Source organism: Rhinolophus ferrumequinum, chromosome 18 (genome assembly GCF_004115265.2).
Source record: "Rhinolophus ferrumequinum isolate MPI-CBG mRhiFer1 chromosome 18, mRhiFer1_v1.p, whole genome shotgun sequence".
Lineage (NCBI taxonomy): Eukaryota > Metazoa > Chordata > Mammalia > Chiroptera > Rhinolophidae > Rhinolophus > Rhinolophus ferrumequinum.
Genome location: NC_046301.1, coordinates 49,381,827 through 49,401,463, shown reverse-complemented (window position 1 = coordinate 49,401,463; position 19,637 = coordinate 49,381,827). Strand labels below are relative to the sequence as shown.

The following is a 19,637-nucleotide window of genomic DNA, read 5'->3' as shown; positions in this document are numbered from 1 at the left end:
GAGTCTGAGGTAACGGGGCCTGCTTGGCAGGTCCAAGAGGCGGGAGTCAGGGCGTGTACCGGCTTTGGAAAGCAGGATTAAGGCTTCTAAGAGCTGCCTCGGCTCGCAGCCGCTGGCAAGGCTCCAGACAGCGCAAATCTGGCTGATGACACGAGCACTGTTCTCACCAGCTGCCTGAGCCAGTCAGATGGAAAAGAATCCTATATGTGCTTCTCGACTGACACAGATCGCACAGGGAAGCGGGCCATGGCTATGAAAAGGAAGGAGCTTCTGCTCTAGGAACAGGAAGGAGCGCACCTTCTGGTATTCATTTTCTGTCATCAACATTCCAAGAAAGATGTTCTTAGGACAGTATAATATTTGCTGCAAATTGACTGCTGTTGTGAAATTGCCAGATTTTTCCTTAGCTCAGGGCCCCCTATCCCCTTCTCTTTGTCCCTGAGTAGACTCGTGCCCTTCCCCCAAATGGTTCTTTATAGGAGAGCCTTGCAGTGGTGGGGGTGGGGTTTTGGCTTTCTCTGTCTGAAGGATCTGAAGGATGTGTGCATCTGTGAACTTGTCATTCCACGAGGGGCTGGGGTCACCTGGCATCAGCCGGCGTTTTGCGTGGCATGAAGCAGGTTCAGGCCACAGCCCCACGGGACCCCTTATTGCTTGGGACACATAAATAACCACTTGGTCTCTCTTCCCCTTGACCCCATTCTCCACAGCGTCAGCAGGGCAGCATGCTTCAAATTCCACCTGTGACGTGGACTGAGTCACATTGCAAGCACATGCCAGGTGCTGTAAGAGTACCTTGGCTCTGATTTGTTTACGGGGTGAAATTCTTTGGAAATAGCACGCCTGGAAATCTGACTTGAGACCCAGCTCAAGGGCCATGTGGCATTCTGCAGCGAGGGGAGGCCCACTGGTTAATAAATGCCAGGATGTTGACGTGGGGTGCCATTGGCCAGACTACATACCTGCTGGGCACAGCACTGCTGATCGCCTGGGCCTCCGCCCTTGTGCTGGGTGAGCAGAGGCAGCTGTGGAGCAGAGCACTTTAGCCACACGGGCTCAGGTGATCTCCGGCCAACCAGGCCACCACCCACTCTGTTTCCATGTCGCTGTAGAGCTGACGACGAGGACGTTGATGTCACCACCTGCCTTGTAGGGTTGCTGTGAGGATGAAGCAGACGGATCCAGGTCATGTGCTTAGCAGCAGCCAGAGAAGCAGCGGGTACCTGTGGGTGAGCTGTCCTAGGCCCTGGCACAGATGTACGTGGTGATGGCTTGCTGAGTGTGGTCACCACATTTCACAGGAAAATGTAGGAAGCTTCTAGCCAACCTGCCCTGCCATCCCCGGCATCTTGCTGTCTACGTGCTGTGTCACTTTAGCTCAGGGTGAGGGAATGGACACGACAGAGTTGAGGCAGGGTCCCAGTGAGGCTGGGCTTCATTGGGCCTGTGGGAGACCAAGACTTCAGGTGGACTTCACGTACAAAGTGTGACTGGTCACAACGCACCCACTGCGTTTACTCAACCTCTCACAATGGGCAGAACTGGTACTGAATCTCCAGAAGTCATCCGGTTCCTGGGCAGGTGCAAATGGCCTTTCTCTTTTCCTCTCTCGCTTGCCCTCAGAGTCTCAGAACCAAGCCTAGCCCATGTCTGTCTTTTTCTCTCCTCCTAATCGCCAGGAAACAAAATAGTTTCTTTTGAAATGTGAAAAACATTACAGTTGTGTTGTCTACTACATAAAGTCTGCCTTAAAATGTTTTCAGATCGCTTAGATGAGTTGGGATGATAGCAGACAGTATCCTTTAAAGCAGGAGTGCTTAATTGGGAGGTCTGTAAACTTAGGGAAAGAATTGTATTCTCATTAACCCAGAGATTCCCGAACTTCTGTGGTCCACGGCATCCTTAGCATATCAATTGCTGAAAGTGAACTGGCATCTTAAGATGACTAACCATGGAGCTGGGAGGACTGTGGGCAGAGCTGGGCCCTTTGTTAACTGTCTAGTCCTGACTACCTGTTGAAACTTTCGGGGTAGGGATCCATTTATATAGAGGCCATCTGGGGAAGGGTTTTCTTCTTTTCCGAATAAGCTGCTCTTTTAGTGACTTGTCTGGAGAGTTACTTTGGCCAGTGAACAACATGGCCCCTGCACTGTGCCATCCCACCTGCCCTCCTTTCAACTCCTTGCATGCACTGGTCTCTCCTGTCTCCAGACCTGTGCCTGTGTTACTTCATTGGTGTGCCTTCTCCTGTCACACACTTTGTCCCTCTGCCTCACCCTCAGGAGTGCTCACTCCCCGTCCATGGTCAGAGCAGCCCTGCCCTCCTCCTTTTCGTGACTTGCCCAGGTATTGCTTAATCACTCAAACAATGTCATGTGGACTGCGGAGTCCCCAGACCTGCAGTGGAGCTCAGGCGGAATGCATTGACTGAGTAAGTGACGGTCGGGCCAGTTACCCCATTTTCCCTGTGAGAATGAGAGCTGCGTTCCTCCTCCAGAGCTTTTAGATTGCGCTGGACACCCCAGGATGACAGTCATGTGGGGTCACTGTAGGGTGCCTTCTATCCCTGCGTCGTTCACTGAGCACTGCTGTATGCTGGGAGAACGGGAGTGAAGTAAAAGATGGCTCTGTCCTCGGGCTCCCAGATGTGTGTCCATGGCCGAGCTTCAGAGCCACACACAGCTCAGGGAAGCACCAGGTGCAGGCAGTGAAAGTCCTGAAGGTGACAAGGAAGGGATCCACGTGGCCCCGTGTTGTTTGAAGTGTTGATTGTAGGGGCAGCCGCTGTGGGGAGAATGCACCCAAGGCTGTGGCCTGTTGGGTCTGTGCCTCAGAAAAGTCGTCCTGGGCCTGATTGGTGGTGCGCCGGTGCGCCTCTCCTTTGGCCCACAGCAGACTGCATTCTTGCCTGTTTCCCTCACGTTTGCTGCAGTCCAGATTAATGGCTTCTTCAAGTTTCCCAAGGATTTTACTTGCCCACAGTCATGGGAGAGCCAAGCTGCAAGGTTCAGGGTAGGGTGTCTGGGCCTGGTCTCCTGAGGGGTCCTGGGGGTATCATGGTGATCCCTGCCATGGAGCAATGGGTGTCACCTGTCATGGGTTGTCCTCAGATTCTCCTAAAAGAAACTCCGAGGTACTTGTGGCTCCCAAATCCATCTCATCTGTCGAACACGTATCATGCCTTCATGTTTGAACTGAAAACCTTTAGTAGTTTCTTTCCTTACGGAACTGACCTCAGACGTTACAAGTGTGTGGGTCTTGTGCTTGAGTTTTTTATGTTAGTTAAGATGGTGGCCAGTTAAGATTGGACCCTCCTGGGGGTACATACTCAGCTCACAAGTGGGGACTTCCTTGGTTCAGAGACCAACTGAAACTCCCCAGGAATTGTGTAGGAATTGTGTAAAATTCTGGGCCACCCTGGCTGGTTAGGCCTGATCTTTCCACATCCTGTGTAAATTACTTCTCTGTGCCTCAGTTTCTTCATCTTTAAAGTGGGAGTGAGGCCAGAAGCAATCTCATGTGTTTTGAAGATGTAGATGTTACCATAAGTCAAATGTGAACCAGCCGGCTAGAAATGGAATGAGGTTTTGGCTTTTGCGCTGGAGGTGGTAGTTTAAAGCCACAGAGATAAGGCAGAGTTAGAGGGTCAGGTTTTCTGTAGAAAAAGCTCCGTTCGTTTTGTGAACAGAAAACCTTTGTCCTCAGCGGCCCATCTGAGCCTAGCTTTAAGGTGAAGAAAAGTGGTTCCGGCCAGAGCCCTCTGTCCCTTGGGTTCACAGACAGTCCATTTGGAGAGAGAAGACACAGCCCAGCCCCAGCGCTCCAGAAGTCAGTTACCTTGACGACTGCATCTTGCCTTAGGGACATGGCTTAGAGATTTCCTGAATGTCATTGCTTAATGGAAAATGTATAGGGCTGCTTCCTCCTAGTGGGACTTGGGACTTGGTGTCCTTGTGGCTGACAGGACTCCACTGCCCTGAGCCCGGAACCCAGAGTGGGGCTGCCCCTACCCCTTGCCCGCCAGCGATCACTGGTTATGTGATGGGATGTGTGATTCCTGAGCTGCTTTCCAGGGGAAATCTAATGGTGGAACCTGAACTTACTTAATGCTACCCTCCCGGGCTGGCTTCTCAAGCACATCCAGGCCTCCCTTCATGACAAGGCCGTTTGTCCCTTTGGTCCTTTGGGGCACATGGGTCCTGCTGTATGGAAACCCTGTCGCAGCTGACTGCAGGCATCTACTTCCCTGCCGTACTTCTTTCTCTAACTGTGAGGCTGCCCTTCTGTCAGAACACACACTCGACGTGACCTGTACCTCTCTCGGCCTCATTGGCAGCCATTGGACTAAAGGCTGCTTCCTGGCTGACTGGCACGTTGTCCGCCTCACGCACCTGTCTCCTGTCTCATAGGCTCCACCTCCAGTTTCTGTAGTTGCCCAATAAATAATTACCTCCATTTGCTTACCTACCCATGTCAGTCTCTGCCATCCTGTGAACACCACTCCGTCCTCCCTTTTCCAGAAGTTTCCTGCATGTTCTCCTGGCCTACTGGCTTGGTTCCCCTCCAGAGAGAGTCACAGAGTGAGGCCACACGCCAGAGGCCCTCTACACATGGACAGCCCTCCCACTTCCCCCACGGCTCTCCTGGAGGCTGGGCTGCCCTCACCACTCCGCCTTCACCCGTCTTGTCTTGATATTTGTATCCTTAACTGTGGGTTGTGTGTTTATGATTTTAAATCAGTTTACTGTTTTATTATAGTCCCTTTATTTTGAAAGAAAACGAAATCAGAAGCCGCGCAAGGATATCAGTAAAATTAAATACCATGAGAATAAAACAACATTGTTAAGTTCCGTCCAGATAATGTAGTAGTGGGGGAACCCTCCCACAGCCTAACCTGAGCCCTGGCATGGCGCTCTGCAGATGGCTGAGATGGCTGTAGACCCTGCTTCTCTGAGGTTGAGGTCCCACTCTTGAGCGACTAAATCGGAGAACTTGGAGAAATCCCCTTCTCTGCTCCTTGCCACTCACCTCAGGATGAAGGTGCGCCTTCGGTCTGCAGGGCTCCGTGCACGGCCAGTGCAGCTGCCAGGGTGCTGCCTCCTGTCCCCTCCTCAGGCTACCCATCATGCCCCCCTGCACCTTGGTCACCAGTGTGTGTTCTCAGCTAGATTCAGCTGAGCCCGGTTTCTCTTCCATGTGCTCTCTTCTCTGAGCAAGCTCTTTTCTGATGATTCCACCTCTTACCCCAGCCTTGGGGTGCTTCTCCTTCCTGGATTTATAGGTGGCCTCCTTCCTGCTTTCATGGGGGCGCCTTTACTCAAGTCTCTAGGCTCAGGGCCCACCTGTCCTTGCCACACTCCCAGTCAAGCGCACCTCACGTGCCTCCCTCCCACCCGTGTACCTCTGTCTCCACGCCCGGTCTTGATTCATGCCACAGGCACTGCTTTCCTGGACCACAAGTGGCCATTAGCTCTGGCCACACTCATACCACAGGTACCCCGATGGGAGACGGGAGGTGCCTCGTATCCTCAGGGCCTGGAGCAGGCCTCCTCAGTCATACCTGCTTTTGGAAACTGTTGGAGTCCACTGTGTTCCTGCGAGCTTGCTGTGTTATCGCCATGTCCCACCAGGCCCGCTGTCAAATGAAGTGTCTCGGGGGAATGCCCTCTGTGGTCCTGCACTCCCGGCATGCTGCGCTCAGCTTGGGGATGCTGCCCATGGGCTGCTGTCCAGCTGGTCTCCAGCTCTAATCGCCATCACATTCTCCCGCCAGCTCTGGGTGCCCCTTCCCCATCTCTCGCACCACGTGTGCAAGAGGTACCAGGAAGCAGCTTGGCACCCGGAAAGCCCTCCTTCACCCCCCTTCCTGTGAGTGTTCTGCCTGGTGGGTGTTCAGGTAGAGTACACCTATCGTAGAGGTCACCACAGGAGCCATTTGAGGCTCTGGAGTCCCCTGGGAAGGCGTGACTGTAAATTCTCACCTGGTGTCTTAGACGCAGTTGGACCTCATTAAATACTTCAGTTCAGCGTAGGTTGCAAGACCACCTCGAGACACCTGAGTCATGTGCTGTGGTCTGTCCTCCCTCCTGCGTCCTGGGTGTCTCCATGCAGGTGGCACAGGTGTGTTTCTCTCCTCGGTGTTGTCCTCGTCTGTGCACTAAAGGGTTAGTGAATTATTCAGAATTTTTTTAAGTGATTGGCATATTATCTCTGAATAGGCAAAAAGCACTCTTAATCTCTCATATCTATTTGGTGAAAAAGGATTAAAAAAAACAACAGTACTTCCTCTTGAAGCAAACATGGATTCAGGTCTCAGACTGAATCTGGAAGATTCCAGGTCTTGCGCACAGTGGCCTTGGATGCTTCCACACAGGTCCCCTCCCAGTGGCAACCTCCTCCTTGGAGCGCCATGCTCTCTTCTTGTTCTCTAGCCAGTTGACGGCTGTCCCTCTGGTTGGCCAGAGCGCCATGGAAGGAAAGCTGTCTGTCTGGCTGTGTCGGTTTTGTCAGCCCTCGGGCTCTTCCTGCAACCAGGACTGCAGTGTTGGGGACGTGTGGCCAGGACCCACATGTGGGACAGTCAGCCTGCCTGCCCCGGGAGGCCCAGCTCTGCACAGCTCCCCCCCACCCCCACACATGACAGACTCACCACTCAGTTGCTTTTACGTAGCACGCTCTCCCCCGGTGCTTTTAAGATTTGATGATTTGCCAGAACTGCATTTATAAAAACCTATGTGGGAACCTTGGTTTAAATTACATTTGGACTGAATTATAAAGTAATTCATCAGCAGCTAGAGTGCCTGGCATGTGCTAAGAATGTTCAAGAAAGAAGGCCATGAACAGAGCCAGCCAGCTTGCCCTGTCCCCGCCTTGTCCCTTCCGCCAGCCAGAGTCCTGTGGTCCTAAAATCGGACCTTTTTCCTAAGCTCTTGCCAGACTTCCTCAGCCAGAGAGGTACTCTCACCCCACTGACTTCTGGGTTTATTATGCAGATGCCCCTGTGATGCAGGCAGCCCCTGGCCAACAGTCTGTCTTACTCTGGGCACTGGGTTTAAAGCGGATCATTGCTTTTTCTTGCCAGTAGAAGAGTGTCAAAAAAATAGTGCACAAAAAAAATGCAAATGGTCAGCACACGTTTGAGCAGATGTTTATTCTTATTAATAGTGTGTGGGAACTCTCAGCACTCACGGAAGGGGTGGGTTTGTGTTTCTGGAGGGCAGTTTGGCAATAGAAAGTGTACCCTTGACCCTCGGAATAACCGAACAGGTGCATAAGGTTGCCCTTCTCAGGGTGCTGTTGGCAGAGTTTGGTGTGGCCTGAAGCAGGGGTTGGTAGGCGAGAGGAGTGCACGGGACAGGGTGCTCAGACAGGCACTGAGCGGGGTTCTCACCTCCTCCCATTCAGGTCACGGGGATCCTCTGTACCTCTATAAGTAAACTTTGAAAAGCTAGTTAATAAAACAGTAGGTTGAGTATGCATTCATTATTGTGTTATCAGCAGTTTCCTTGTGGGATTTCTTTAATTAGCAAACATGTATTAAGTGGCCAGAAGCTGTTCTGAGTAAGCGTGAGGCTCTGCCTGGAGCACTGCCGTGGACGGGGGCCCTCCAGGGCGGGCGGTCCACCGTCCGCTCTGCCCTGCCTGGCTCCGGCTGCCAAACTACTGACTTGGGTCTATGGTTTGTGAGCCACACGTGCAAACTATAAAATGTAAATGACATGTTTGGACCTTGCGGATCGTCCTTTCTCACACACAGGCAGGGTCTGCTGAAAGCTTTCGGATTCTGTGAGAACCTGGTTTGCAGCTCATTGTCCCTCCTGCCCCATGAGCTCCATACTCCTGTTTGTCTCGCTTCCATGCTGTCTCTCGCCACTGGTACCTCATCCTTCTGCTGCTGGGTGACGAGTTCTTGAGGAGAATAGACCTGGGGCCCTTTTCGTCAGTGCGTGGAGTGGCTCCTTGGCTGACCTGACCAGTCTGCCAGAGGAGCTCAGTCCTGGGAGGCCCCAGCCAGAGGCGGGAGGGGGGATGGGCAAGTCATTACGTTGGTGCCTCAGTGCTGCCTGGTCTCTGACGGTGGCTTTTCTCTTTCCTTGTAGAGTGCCCGGTGAAGAATGTGATGGGATCGGTAGAATGTCTGCGGAGAGCGGCCCTGGGACAAGATTGAGAAATCTGCCCGTAATGGGGGATGGACTAGAAACTACCCAAATGTCTACAACGCAGGCCCAGGCCCAACCCCAGCAAGCCAACGCAGCCAGCACCAATCCCCCGCCCCCGGAGACCTCAAACCCAAACAAGCCCAAGAGGCAGACCAACCAACTGCAATATCTGCTCAAAGTGGTGCTCAAGACACTATGGAAACACCAGTTTGCATGGCCTTTCCAGCAGCCTGTGGATGCCGTCAAGCTAAACCTCCCTGTGAGTAGTTTGGGCAGAGCCCAGGGCCAAGTCGAGCAGGTCTCCTGCGCTGCTCCGGGCGGGGAGCGGACTCAGACAGGGAGACACACGTTGAGCTGTGAAAGCAGGGGCCCAGCTCTGGACTCCAGGACCTGCAGAGCCCGGACTGAGTGGTTTGGGCAGTCCTGGTGAGGAGATGGGGGAGGTCAGAGGACGTGCTCACTGGCTTCTTAGAGCTGGGGGGTCCCAGGAAATAATGGTGCAGAGAGCGGTTGAAACAAGGGTGAAGGAGTACTTACAGTTTTCCTTCCATTCCATGGGGAGCTGAAGTGGGGGCACTAGGGCTCTGCCCCTGCCCCCCTTCTCAGGTGCGGTCAGCTGGTCTAGGAGAGGTAGACGCAGGTGGGAGGGGGCTGGCTTGCTGCGAGAACACACTCTGGCACTGGCGCCGGTGTCGGTCAGAGCGCGGCGCGGGAAAGGTGGTAGATTACCTCCCAGGGAGCGTGCTCTGGAGGCGGCCTGGCTGGAGCGGGGGTGGGTGCAGCTTTGCCCGGCTGCCTCTGCACACTCCCTCACGCCTGCCCGCCCCATCCTGGCCGTCCTGAACTGGCTCTTGTTCTTTTGTACCCCCGCGCCTCTTTTCTCTCTAGAGAGGTTTCCGTTTGCCCACAGCCATAGCAAATGATTCTGGAAATTCAACTTGTATCCCTAACACAACGTTGGGGAATAAATGGGATAAATGTTTTTTCTTTTCTTTAAAGCACCAAGGACTGACTGTCTTAAGTTGCCCTCTGCTGTTGGCCAAGTCCCACCCCTGCATCCCCACCCCCTGGACAAGGGATTGGAATTAGACAGCTGAAGTGGGGGTTTGCGTGCTAGAACTGCACGGCTCTAGGAGCCTCAGCCAGGCACCCAGTTTCAAGAAGGATGAACGCACCGGTGTGACCCTCCTGGCTTGAAGAAGGTCACTGTGTCTGTGACAGCTGTTCAGTACTGTGTCTGCTGAATGTGTGTCATGTGCACTCGGGAAGGAAGAGGCAGGAAGGGGACACTGCAGGTCGGGGTCATGAACCGGCTCAGGAAAGGGGGTAGAGGCTAAAGAGGGTCCGGCACATCTGGGTTTCAGAAGCCCCTCGTCACTGGCCGTGGCAGGGAGTAGGGGCAGCCAGCCTGTCACTTGGAGGGAGGCTCTCCTTGGAGAGGTTGCTACACTGGTCTCTGGCTGAGCTGGTCACGCGCAGTCCCACAGGTGAGGGTGACCTTCCCAGAGCAAATGCAAAGAACAGGGAGACGCAGCCGGGGGCGGGAATCAGGAGGGCCCTTGGCTTTTAGCTCGTGGGAGGGAGGCGGGAGCCTGCCATCAGAGCGCAGTCTCCCGTGTCTCCATAGTGGAGACTCTCAGGAGGCCAAAGATGAGGATTCCGACCTGACCCTCCTGTTGGCCTTCAGGAGGGCATTGGTGACCTTAGGAAGATGAGACGCAGAAGTAGAAACCAGATTCTCGACGGTGTGAATGAGAAGGTGAGGACGCGAAGCCATCATTTCGAGAAATTTGGCTTTGAAGGGAAGTGCGACAGGGCCAGAATGGAGGAGGGGTTGGTCTGTGCAGAATGGCGCACAGAGCTGAGAGGGTGAGGCAAAGGAGAAAGGGGCGTGGGGGGACCCGAGATCTCCAGAAGGCAGCTTCCCAGCCAGTGGGACAGACGCAGGGGAGGGAGGTCTGTTAGGCCGAGCGTTTCGGGAGGCCGAGGTCTTCTCTGAAGTGGAGGCTCCCCAGGGGCACAGTGTGAACCCCTGTCCCTGTGACTTGACATCACCCTCAGCACCTCTGACTGAGGTGGAAAGAGACTGATCAACAGCGGCAGCCCTGATCCGGTGTCTTCAGGGAGGGTGGGGATCAGGAGGAGCAGGGGCGGGGGAAGGGGCTGGCGGGGTGGGAGCAGTGTCGTTTCTCAGGGACCACCCCCACCCCTCACCCCCACCACAGGACATGTGAATAGGGCCAGCCAAAAATAGGGCTCCTTTTTTTGTTTTCTGATGCCTTCCAGATCTTTACCTACATTTTGGCCCCTGGCCCCTGCTGGACGGTCCGTTAGAATGTCTGCCTCTTTCAGATTCAGTACCTGTGTGTGGTTAGACTGTCGTGCCGCTGACCCTACTGCCCCCTTGTCAGGCCCTTCCCCTGCCACCTCCCTTTTGTCTTCATCTCACCCCCTCCATCTTCAGCCACTGTCCTGCTGGCCTTTGAGCCCCTTGACACACCATGGCCACTTAAAGCGACTGACACCATTCTGAGACCTTTGGCCATAAAAGAAAATCTAAATTTCCAGTGAGGCAGTTATATTTGGACTTGGTTCTCTGGGGAGAGGTGGTCAGAGCCTGAGACAATGTAGAAAGGCTAGTCCAGTCTCTCCTTGCGCCTCCTGGCCAGCGTGCCTCGGGCTGGGATCTGTGCCCGCCCTTCCATGGAAGCCAGTGGCTTTCGTTCCTTGCTTTCGGGTGTCCAAGCAACTGAGAACTTCACACCCCCAGCTCTCCTTTCCAGTACTGCACACCACTGTCCCTAGGCAGGACCTCAGCACTTGCTACCAGAGGGGCCTGCTGCCTGGACGTGGAAGCCTAGTTGTGGGGTTGGGGGCTGGCTGGCTGCCTGCTGAGCCCTCTGTGAGCCTTCCACCTGGAAGCCCAGGTGCTGCCCAATCCGTCCCCCCACTCCCCTGTGCTTATTTTTTTTTAAGAATAAACCTCGGGTTATTTAGTTTTGCAGATTTAGGGAAAAGTTGTGGCGATGGTGTTTGATCCGAAGGGCTTTAGGACATCTACGCCGGCCATCTGGCTCCTTCTGTGTAACAGAGTAAGATCCGAGGTGTGGGTCTGTTGTTTTGTTTTTGTTTCTTTCACTTGAGGCTTGTGAAAGCTGTGCAGATTCCTTGATTAACTTGGTTGGTTGTTAGTTGTTCCATAGTGGTAGACTGCGCAAGTAACAGAAGTGGAAGTCCGATGAACTTGACTGAAAGTGGAATTCTGCTCCATGGTTCTTCAGTGTGACGGAAAGCAAGGCATCCTAGTTGTTGGGGGTGGGCTCAACTGCTGGTTCTGTAGTTTGCTTTGCTTTATTTTTAACTTTATTTAAGTGTGTTTTTCCAGGACCCTTCAGCTCCAAGTCACGTAGTTGTTTCAATCTAGTTGTGGAGGGCGCAGCTCACAGTGGCCCATGTGGGGATTGAACCGGCAACCTTGTTGTTAAGAGTACTGTAGTTTGCATTTTATGGATGAGTACAATTTCAGATGGTGGGGAGAAAGTAGAACCTGCCACAGGTGGTTTTACTAGAAAAGAATTGCTTTTTAAAGGCTGTCTGTTCTCCCTACTATTTAAAATGGACGGATATATTATTATCAATAAAATAGAAAAACCTAGACCTTAGTAAAGACAACCTATTCGCAGACGGGGCAGTTGGCAAACTTGCATGTTTTCCACACAGTATTGGAGGACCCTTCCCTGGTCCGCTCTATCTGGGGTTCCCTTGAGATTGCTCGCTGACGCTGTGGCAGAGCTTCGGGCTCTCGAAAGAGATCCGCAGGCCCATCTACGAGAGCCATGTGGCCACAGAGGTGACGTCGGCCTTTGCTCTCTCTCTCTCTCTCTCTCTCTCTCTCTCTCTCTGCTCTCCAGGATTACTATAAGATCATTAAAACACCTATGGATATGGGAACAATAAAGAAGCGCTTGGAAAACAACTATTACTGGAATGCTCAGGAATGTATCCAGGACTTCAACACTATGTTTACAAATTGTTACATCTACAATAAGGTGAGACACATGGCGGTGTCCAGCTGCCCTTGTGCAGGGGAGGAGGAGGAGGGAGAGGCAGGCATGTCTAGAACCCAGGGGCAGGGCGCTGGACTGGGTGGGAGTGGAGTCGTGCAGAGGAGACTGGTAGAGGCAGGGGTAGTAAAACCCGTGGTCTTGCCTGTGACTGTTGGTCTCTCTTGCTGGGAGAGGGGTGCTGCCGTGTTTTATGTCCAAACCATCCTTGGTAGCTTGAAGCATGTGCTTCTGATGCCCTTGGGAGTTTGGTTCTGGAGCATGTCTAGTAGAGAAGGTGTGAGAAAGACAGTGACAGACAACTCGTTAAAATGCCCGTTTGGATGCTGTAAATTGTCGGGAAGAAGGCTGCTAAACTGGAGTTGTGCAAAGGTGGACTCAGAACCCTTGATGTGAGAGGGGGCGTTGGGGCCCACCACATCTGGAACTGTGAACATGACTATTGTCACCTCGGGCCATGGCATCGAGTGTCGCTTGCTGTTAACACACAGACCTGAAGATTACTTCTTAACCCCGTAGCCAAACCTTTCGGCTCGGCTATGCCATGAAGCCAGATCATTTATTTACAGTTCAGACCACAGATGTGATTAAAACCAACCCTTTCAAATAGAACGGCCCTGGAGGGAGACCCTATACAGAACTCAGCTTTTGACCTCTGCTGGTGTAGTGGGTAAAATTGCCCAGAAGAGATGGGTAGGTGAGTTTCTTGAAGTTTACCACATTTTTAAAAGTCTCAGTTCTCACCACTACGTTTAAGTGAAATGTGCACAGACAAGGTTCTCATTTTTGAGCCGAGTGGGGAACAGCATGTTACAGATAAGGGGACAGTGGGGACCCATAAGGCAGCGTGAGTTGGACATTGCCCCTCACCCCGTGAGCTGCCATGGGGGACGCGCTGGGGAACATGGTGGAGTCCTGCTAACGTATCTATGGCAGGAGATCCTGTGTAATTCAAGGATATCTAGTGAAGCTGAATTGTGTCAAATGAGGCCCTGACGGAAGGGAGGGTGCCTGTCTGTGATTGGCACATGGTTAGATGCTTAAGGCATGAAGATGGTTTCTCAGGCCAGAGCTTAAAGGCTGGAGAGGGAGGTGCTGCCTCAGCACCCCTGCAGGCACATGCAGCTCTGTGATGCCTGCTGGTGGGGCTGTGCTGTGGCCCTCTGGGGTTCAGCTCAGGGACCCTGAGTATGATGCTTCACACTTTGGGCCAGGGGTGGGTGGGTGGCTCTTGCTCTGTCTAGAAAAGTCAGAGGGTTTTCTGACCCTCGCCCCACGTGTCTTCTCTTCCAGCCTGGAGATGACATAGTCTTAATGGCAGAAGCTCTGGAGAAGCTCTTCTTGCAAAAAATCAATGAACTGCCCACAGAAGAAACGGAGATCATGATAGTCCAGGCGAAAGGAAGAGGACGTGGGAGGAAAGAAGCAGGTAGGGGACCCCAGCACTGTTTATCTCACACTGAAAGAGGGAGGAAATGGCTTTATTTCTCCCCCGCCTTTGCCCTTCTGCACCCCCAGTGGAGGACTAAGAGTGGTGGCAAGATGGCTGCATTACACACTGGCTGCCATGTTGCTAGTTGGATACAGCGGGGCCAGGTTCAGTGGTGGATCTGCCCCAGAGGGTCCCATGACCATGTGAGACTCTCCCAAAGTAGAAATAACAGCCCTCCCTTTTTTTGATAAACCAGTTAAGAAGAAAGTGTAAGCTTTTCGAAGCGTTTTTAAGTTATTTGAATTCTTCACTCCGCCAGTGCCATAGATAGTCTCTGCTTTTCCATTTTAGAGAGAAGGCAACCTGACCAAAGGCAATTTTAACTAATACCCCTCTCCTAGAACCTCGAGGCTTGTTATCTGAATGATCTTAATGTGCTTGTGTTGGAGCCATGCCGGCTTTTTGGTGCCAAGTCTTCTGAAGTCGAGCCTGCCTCGTCTATGTCAGCACCCACTCCCGCCTTCTGCATCTTGCCATCCACGGCTGTGCTGCAGAATGGCGGCACTGGCAAGGTGGCTGTGCTGTGAGATGTGTGCTTCTCTTAGGAGCCAGCTTTCACCTGACTTCCCACCCTGCTCAGAAGCGATGGCTTCACAGGAGCATAAGGAGTCAGCTGCCCTGCAGTGCTGAGGGCTGACCAAGGAGAGCTGGTCTCCACAGAACCTGCTGAGAGGTGCTCAGCCAAGGACCCCGCTCCCCTGCCTGGGCTCAGGGGTTTGGTCTGCATGTGGGGCAGACGTGGGGTCTTGAATGTCCGGGCGCCTCTGCACAGCTGCAGGGAGGCATCAGCCAGCCGGCCTCCCACGTGGCTCAGGGAGATGGGGTTTGCCGGTTTCCAGAAGCCTTGGCCATAGCTACTGATGCCGGGCCCCTGTCAGGAATGCTTGCTCAGAGGCGGTGCTTTTGGGAATGAGGACGGCACTGCCCGAAGCTCCGAGAAACATTTCCCCCCTCCTCCGGCCACAGACCTCGTGCTGGCTCTGGGCGTGTACTTCTTGTTCTTCGGCCTGGGCCTTCATGCTCATGAGGGGTCTATGTGCCCAGCTGGGGACTTCCAGCCAGCACCCCCCGGGCAGTGCGGCATGCTGTGTGCCGCTGCTGTCAGAGCCCCGGGGCAGTTGGGCAGACTTGGCCAAGGTCCGGGGTGTTCAAGCAATTCTGTCTCTGAGGCAGATAGTTACAGTGACACTGTGTTCCATGTCCACGAAAATGTGTGCTTGCCACACATGGCAGTGTCCCCACAAGGTCAGCCTGTATGTGTCAGGCTCGCCATCTAACCACGTGTCCCTTTGCTGATTGGTAGGGACAGCAAAACCTGGCGTCTCGACGGTACCAAACACAACGCAAGCATCAACTCCTCCGCAGACCCAGACCTCTCAGCAGAACCCACCACCTGTGCAGACCACACCTCACCCCTTCCCCGCCGTCACCCCAGACCTCATCGTCCAGACCTCCGTCGTGACAGTGGTGCCTCCCCAACCACTGCAGACGCCCCCACCGGTGCCCCCCCAGCCACCACCCCCACCCACGCCAGCCCCCCAGCCCGTGCAGAGCCACCCGCCCATCATTGCGGCCACCCCCCAGCCTGTGAAGGTGAGTGCCATGCCTGCATGTGTGTGTGTGGCCCAGCCTGACCACTGGTGAGCTCTTGCCACCTGGTGCGCACACACCCCCCGGCCACAGCAGCAAGGTTTGCAGGAGACAGTCACCTACCCGTCCTTGCCAGTGCTTCATGCAAAAAGCCTGTCTGGTTCCCGGGGCGCTTGTGGGTGTCTCGGGGATCTCGCTGTGTTTGAGTCAGTACATCCCAGAAGCTAATGCCCTGCTGTTGACCCAAAGACCCCATAATGGAGTCACTCTTCCTGGGGCTTACTGGTCCCTCCCATTTCTGATTTAGACCATGCATGTTGGCAGAGGCTGGCTAAATAGCCTCTGAAACGTGCTTCCCGCAGTGGCCAAGTGTCAGGCCTTGCTCTGGGGGGCCCCTGGCATAGAGTAGGAAGCTGCTTCAGGAGGTTTCGTAAGCCTCTGGTGAGCAGCTCCTGTACTCAGTGGCACACATTCTCCTACCCTTGGCAGGGGCTTGTCCCAACTGCGGAGCAGAGTAGTGGGACAGGGCCTCCCTTTCCCTGGAGAGTTGGGACCCTGGGAAGGACCTGGCCTCAGGAGTGACCCCAAGGGCCCACTGTGCCAGCCGCACCCCTGACCATACTGTCACGTGTACTCTTGGCAGACAAAGAAGGGTGTTAAGAGGAAAGCGGATACCACCACCCCCACCACCATCGACCCCATTCACGAGCCACCCTCGCTGCCCCCAGAGCCCAAGACCACCAAGCTGGGCCCCCGGCGGGAGAGCAGCCGGCCTGTGAAGCCCCCCAAGAAGGATGCGCCTGACTCGCAACAGCACCCGGCGCCAGACAAGAGCAGCAAGGTCTCAGAGCAACTCAAGTGCTGCAGCGGCATCCTCAAGGAGATGTTCGCCAAGAAGCACGCCGCCTACGCCTGGCCCTTCTACAAGCCTGTGGATGTGGAGGCGCTGGGCCTGCACGACTACTGTGACATCATCAAGCACCCCATGGACATGAGCACAATCAAGGTGGGCCAGGGAGGCTCCTGAGAACTGTGCCCCAGCCCCCGCTCTAGACTCCCCAGCCCAAAGGGGCCCAGCGCCCCCTGCTGGGAGCTCTGCAGGACATGCTCCCAGCCAATGGTGATTTTGGTCCCAGACAGCAGTGCTGCCCTCCCTGCATCTGGGGATGAGCTCTTCTTGGCCTTGGGTCCCAGTGCCCACAGGACCTTGCACAGGTTAGGTGCTCCAGGTAACTTGGCCAGGCTCTCTCTCATGGGGAGGGACTTCACGTCTTCTCTCGGAGGAGACACGCAAGTGCTGGCATTTTCACTGGTATTCTGAGGCCTTTTGTTTTTGTTTATTTTAAGCTTTTTTGCATTTTTCTCCTGGGAGTGGAGTAAGCCTGCCCAAAAATGGGACGGGCACAGCAGAGGATAGTGCTGTGTTCCTTTTGACCAGTGTCCTGCCCTGTTTCACCAAGACAAGTGTACACCTGGTCAGAACTGGGCCCGGCCTCTTTCCATATCTGGCGTAAGCTCTGCCTCTGTGGATTCTGTGTCCACTTGCCCCTTAGCCAGGCACAGTGACCCCATGGGTGGGTTTGCATCCTAGCAGGGCAGTCCCCAGCCCTGAGACTTGCTGTGGAATGCCTCCTTGTCCACCTGATGCTGAGCACTAGGGTCTGGGTTAAAGCCCAAGCCCCTGAGAACACCAGCTTGCTCCTGCAGGGAGTCCTTCCTGTTGCCGCCCCCTGCTGGCACAGGCAGACACAGCCTGTCTTGTTTTTCCAGTCGAAACTGGAGGCTCGTGAGTACCGCGATGCTCAGGAATTTGGTGCTGATGTCCGGTTGATGTTCTCCAACTGCTACAAGTACAACCCTCCCGACCATGAGGTGGTGGCCATGGCCCGCAAGCTCCAGGTGAGGCTCTGGGAAACGGGGTGTGATGGCCTGCGACCGAGCAGGCTGGGCTCCTGGGCAGGCCAGGCCTCTAGGCCTTGGCAGATTGTGTATCTGTCATTTGCTTTGGCGTAGTGCCACGTTGCTTTGGAAGAGTAGACTCAGGAGGATAACTCAGACATTTCACATTGGGATTGTTTTGTTACAATTAGAGCAGGGGGGTTGGTTTTGGTCTTGGGCATTTTGTTTTGGGGTGTCCCACTGAAAGCCCCCTCCCCCCCACCTGCATTCTGTTGCCCTTGGCCGGAAGAGCGCGTGTGCTGTGCATGGCCCAATCTCTTCTCCAAAACAGACCTGTCTCAAGTCGGCGGGGGACACTCTTGCCAGGTAGACACTTTGTCACAGTTGTGAGCTAAAGTAACTGCTCGACTGTGGGCATTTCTTCACCAGAGCCCTGAAGCCTTCCACCTGCAGGGTAGCTGCATCTAGATGTTCTATCTTGGGGCCATGATTCCCTATCAGATGGGATCCATGGCCTTTTCAAGTGGAACCGGGTGGTACACACTATAGAGGTCACATGGGGGGAAGGGAGGGGCAAAATTACAGCATAAATGTGTGAATTAACTCCACATTCTTTTTTTTAAAGGAAAATACATATACCCAATATCAACAGTTATCTTTGCCTAGAAAGATCAGGAGTTAAAAATTATGCAGAATAAAGCCAATATTTAGTACTGTTATACTCTGCCTTTTTTTTAATCTTTTAAATTACATATATACATATATATATTTTAAATATATAAAACATACCAATTCCTTGCCATCAGAAGGTGCAGGCAGTCTGGCTGGAACTCCGGTTAGCCTGCACATCCCAAGTCCAACCCCCACCTGGTGGCTAGGCGGGAGGACTTCACGCCTGGCTTCTCCAGCCATTTATGAAATACTTTCAGGGCAGAAGTCAGGACTTACAAAAAGCCTTTGGCGACTTGTGGATCCACTCGAGTCAGGTCACCTGAGCCCTGGCTCCTGGCTCTAGTAGCTCTGCATGTTGTCCCACACTTACCACCATAGTATCTCCTACCTCCTCCTGGAGCCAAGGCTCTGTCTCTCCTGGTCTTTCACTGGCCCCTGTCCTGCTCAGGGGCTGCCTTGCGTTCAGAGGATGTGTCCTGAACTTGGGGTAGAAAAAAACCTTACTAGTGTGGATGGGCCTGGCTGTCACTTAAAGGCAAACTCAGACTTGAAGGTTTTTCATTTCTACTGTTTGTTTTAGTTTTGTTTCCTCTTAGTGGTTTTTGTTTTGTTGTGGTTTTTTTTTTGGAAGGGGGGTGCTCCCTTCATTTGGGGCTGTCTGTTGGCTCTCTTCACAGAGAGTCAAGCTGCCTGTTGACTTTTGCATTTCCCATCCTTGAAGGAGCTCATTTCACTGCAATTTTCACATGTGGCCACCAGGTGGCAGTGGTGTCCTCAGCACAGCACCTTAGACAGACCCGACACCTCCACCCCCCAGGACTGAAGTAGCTTTTGCCCAGGTTGGTACCCACACCCTTTATTTGCTCTGATGCAGACAACTAAACCAGAGCAAGTTCTCTGCCAGCACCAAAGGTTGCTGTTTTGAGCAACTTTATTTAAAAAGAAGAAAGAAAACATTCTTTCATTTTCTAGCTTTCTGTCCTCCTAATTTTTGTGCCTGTTTTAAGTGTTGGTTTTATTTGCGTTTTTCTCCTTCTGGGAGTGGAGTGACCATGCCTAAACATGGAGTTTACCCGTAGCAAGATCACTGATAGCTTGCCACACAGCAGCCACTTTCTAAACATGGACCCCAAGTACCATGCTGGACTGCATGAGGTCCTTGCCCTCAGGGAGGGTCCACTTCAGGAGGGGACAGTACCCATGTGGGCCAGTGCAGGACTGCTACTGCCCCCAGCCTGCGTTGCCTGCGGCAAAGGGGCTCACCATGTTACTGAAAGTAACATGCAACGAGGGGGGTGGGGGAATTGACATGACAGGTGGTGGACTTCTCATCTGGAAGGCAGTTGGCAGTTTATGACATTTTGGCTTTATTTTTCTACCTTCTCTCAAAGCTGTCCCGGGTCAGCATGGTTTAGTTGGCTGGATTCCCCAATGGAGACGGAGGTAAACAAAGCCCCAGCCCTGATTTGCCTCTGTTCAGAGGTATGGGGACCTCTGGGCTATGACAGTCTCTTGGGCTATGCCCAGGGATTGGGCTTTCCCCAGGAAGTGTGACACGGAAAAGGATCCACTTTGTTTTCCTCTTCCAGCCTCTAAATTCTGGGCCTTTAGGAAACCCACGTCCCACTGCCTGGCAGCCCTGGTCATAAACCTCTGGGCTCAGAATTTCCTCAGGAGCCTGAGGGTGGCTTGGAACCACAGCTGCTGGTGGTACTGCCCTCTGCTCTATTGTGAAGTGAGGAATAATTTAGGAAGTTTAGT

At 53.5% G+C, this 19,637-nt stretch overlaps 1 protein-coding gene across 6 annotated transcripts in view; it reads left to right on the top strand.

Moving 5' to 3' along the window:
• Positions 1–19,637, top strand: part of BRD4 (bromodomain containing 4) — a 77,619-nt gene that overhangs the window by 37,166 nt on the left and 20,816 nt on the right. For 4 of the 6 annotated variants that reach the window (XM_033134321.1, XM_033134325.1, XM_033134322.1 and 1 more), the window contains exons 2-8: positions 8,100–8,418; positions 9,847–9,918; positions 12,071–12,208; positions 13,517–13,652; positions 15,019–15,308; positions 15,949–16,311; positions 17,076–17,204. In XM_033134321.1, coding sequence (XP_032990212.1) covers positions 8,134–8,418; positions 9,847–9,918; positions 12,071–12,208; positions 13,517–13,652; positions 15,019–15,308; positions 15,949–16,311; positions 17,076–17,204 — 1,413 coding nt within the window. In that variant the 5' untranslated portion in view covers positions 8,100–8,133. Of the gene's footprint in view, positions 1–8,099; positions 8,419–9,846; positions 9,919–12,070; positions 12,209–13,516; positions 13,653–15,018; positions 15,309–15,948; positions 16,312–17,075; positions 17,205–19,637 lie in introns of those variants that run through there. The other 2 variants (XM_033134324.1, XM_033134326.1) reach the window with 2 other exon arrangements.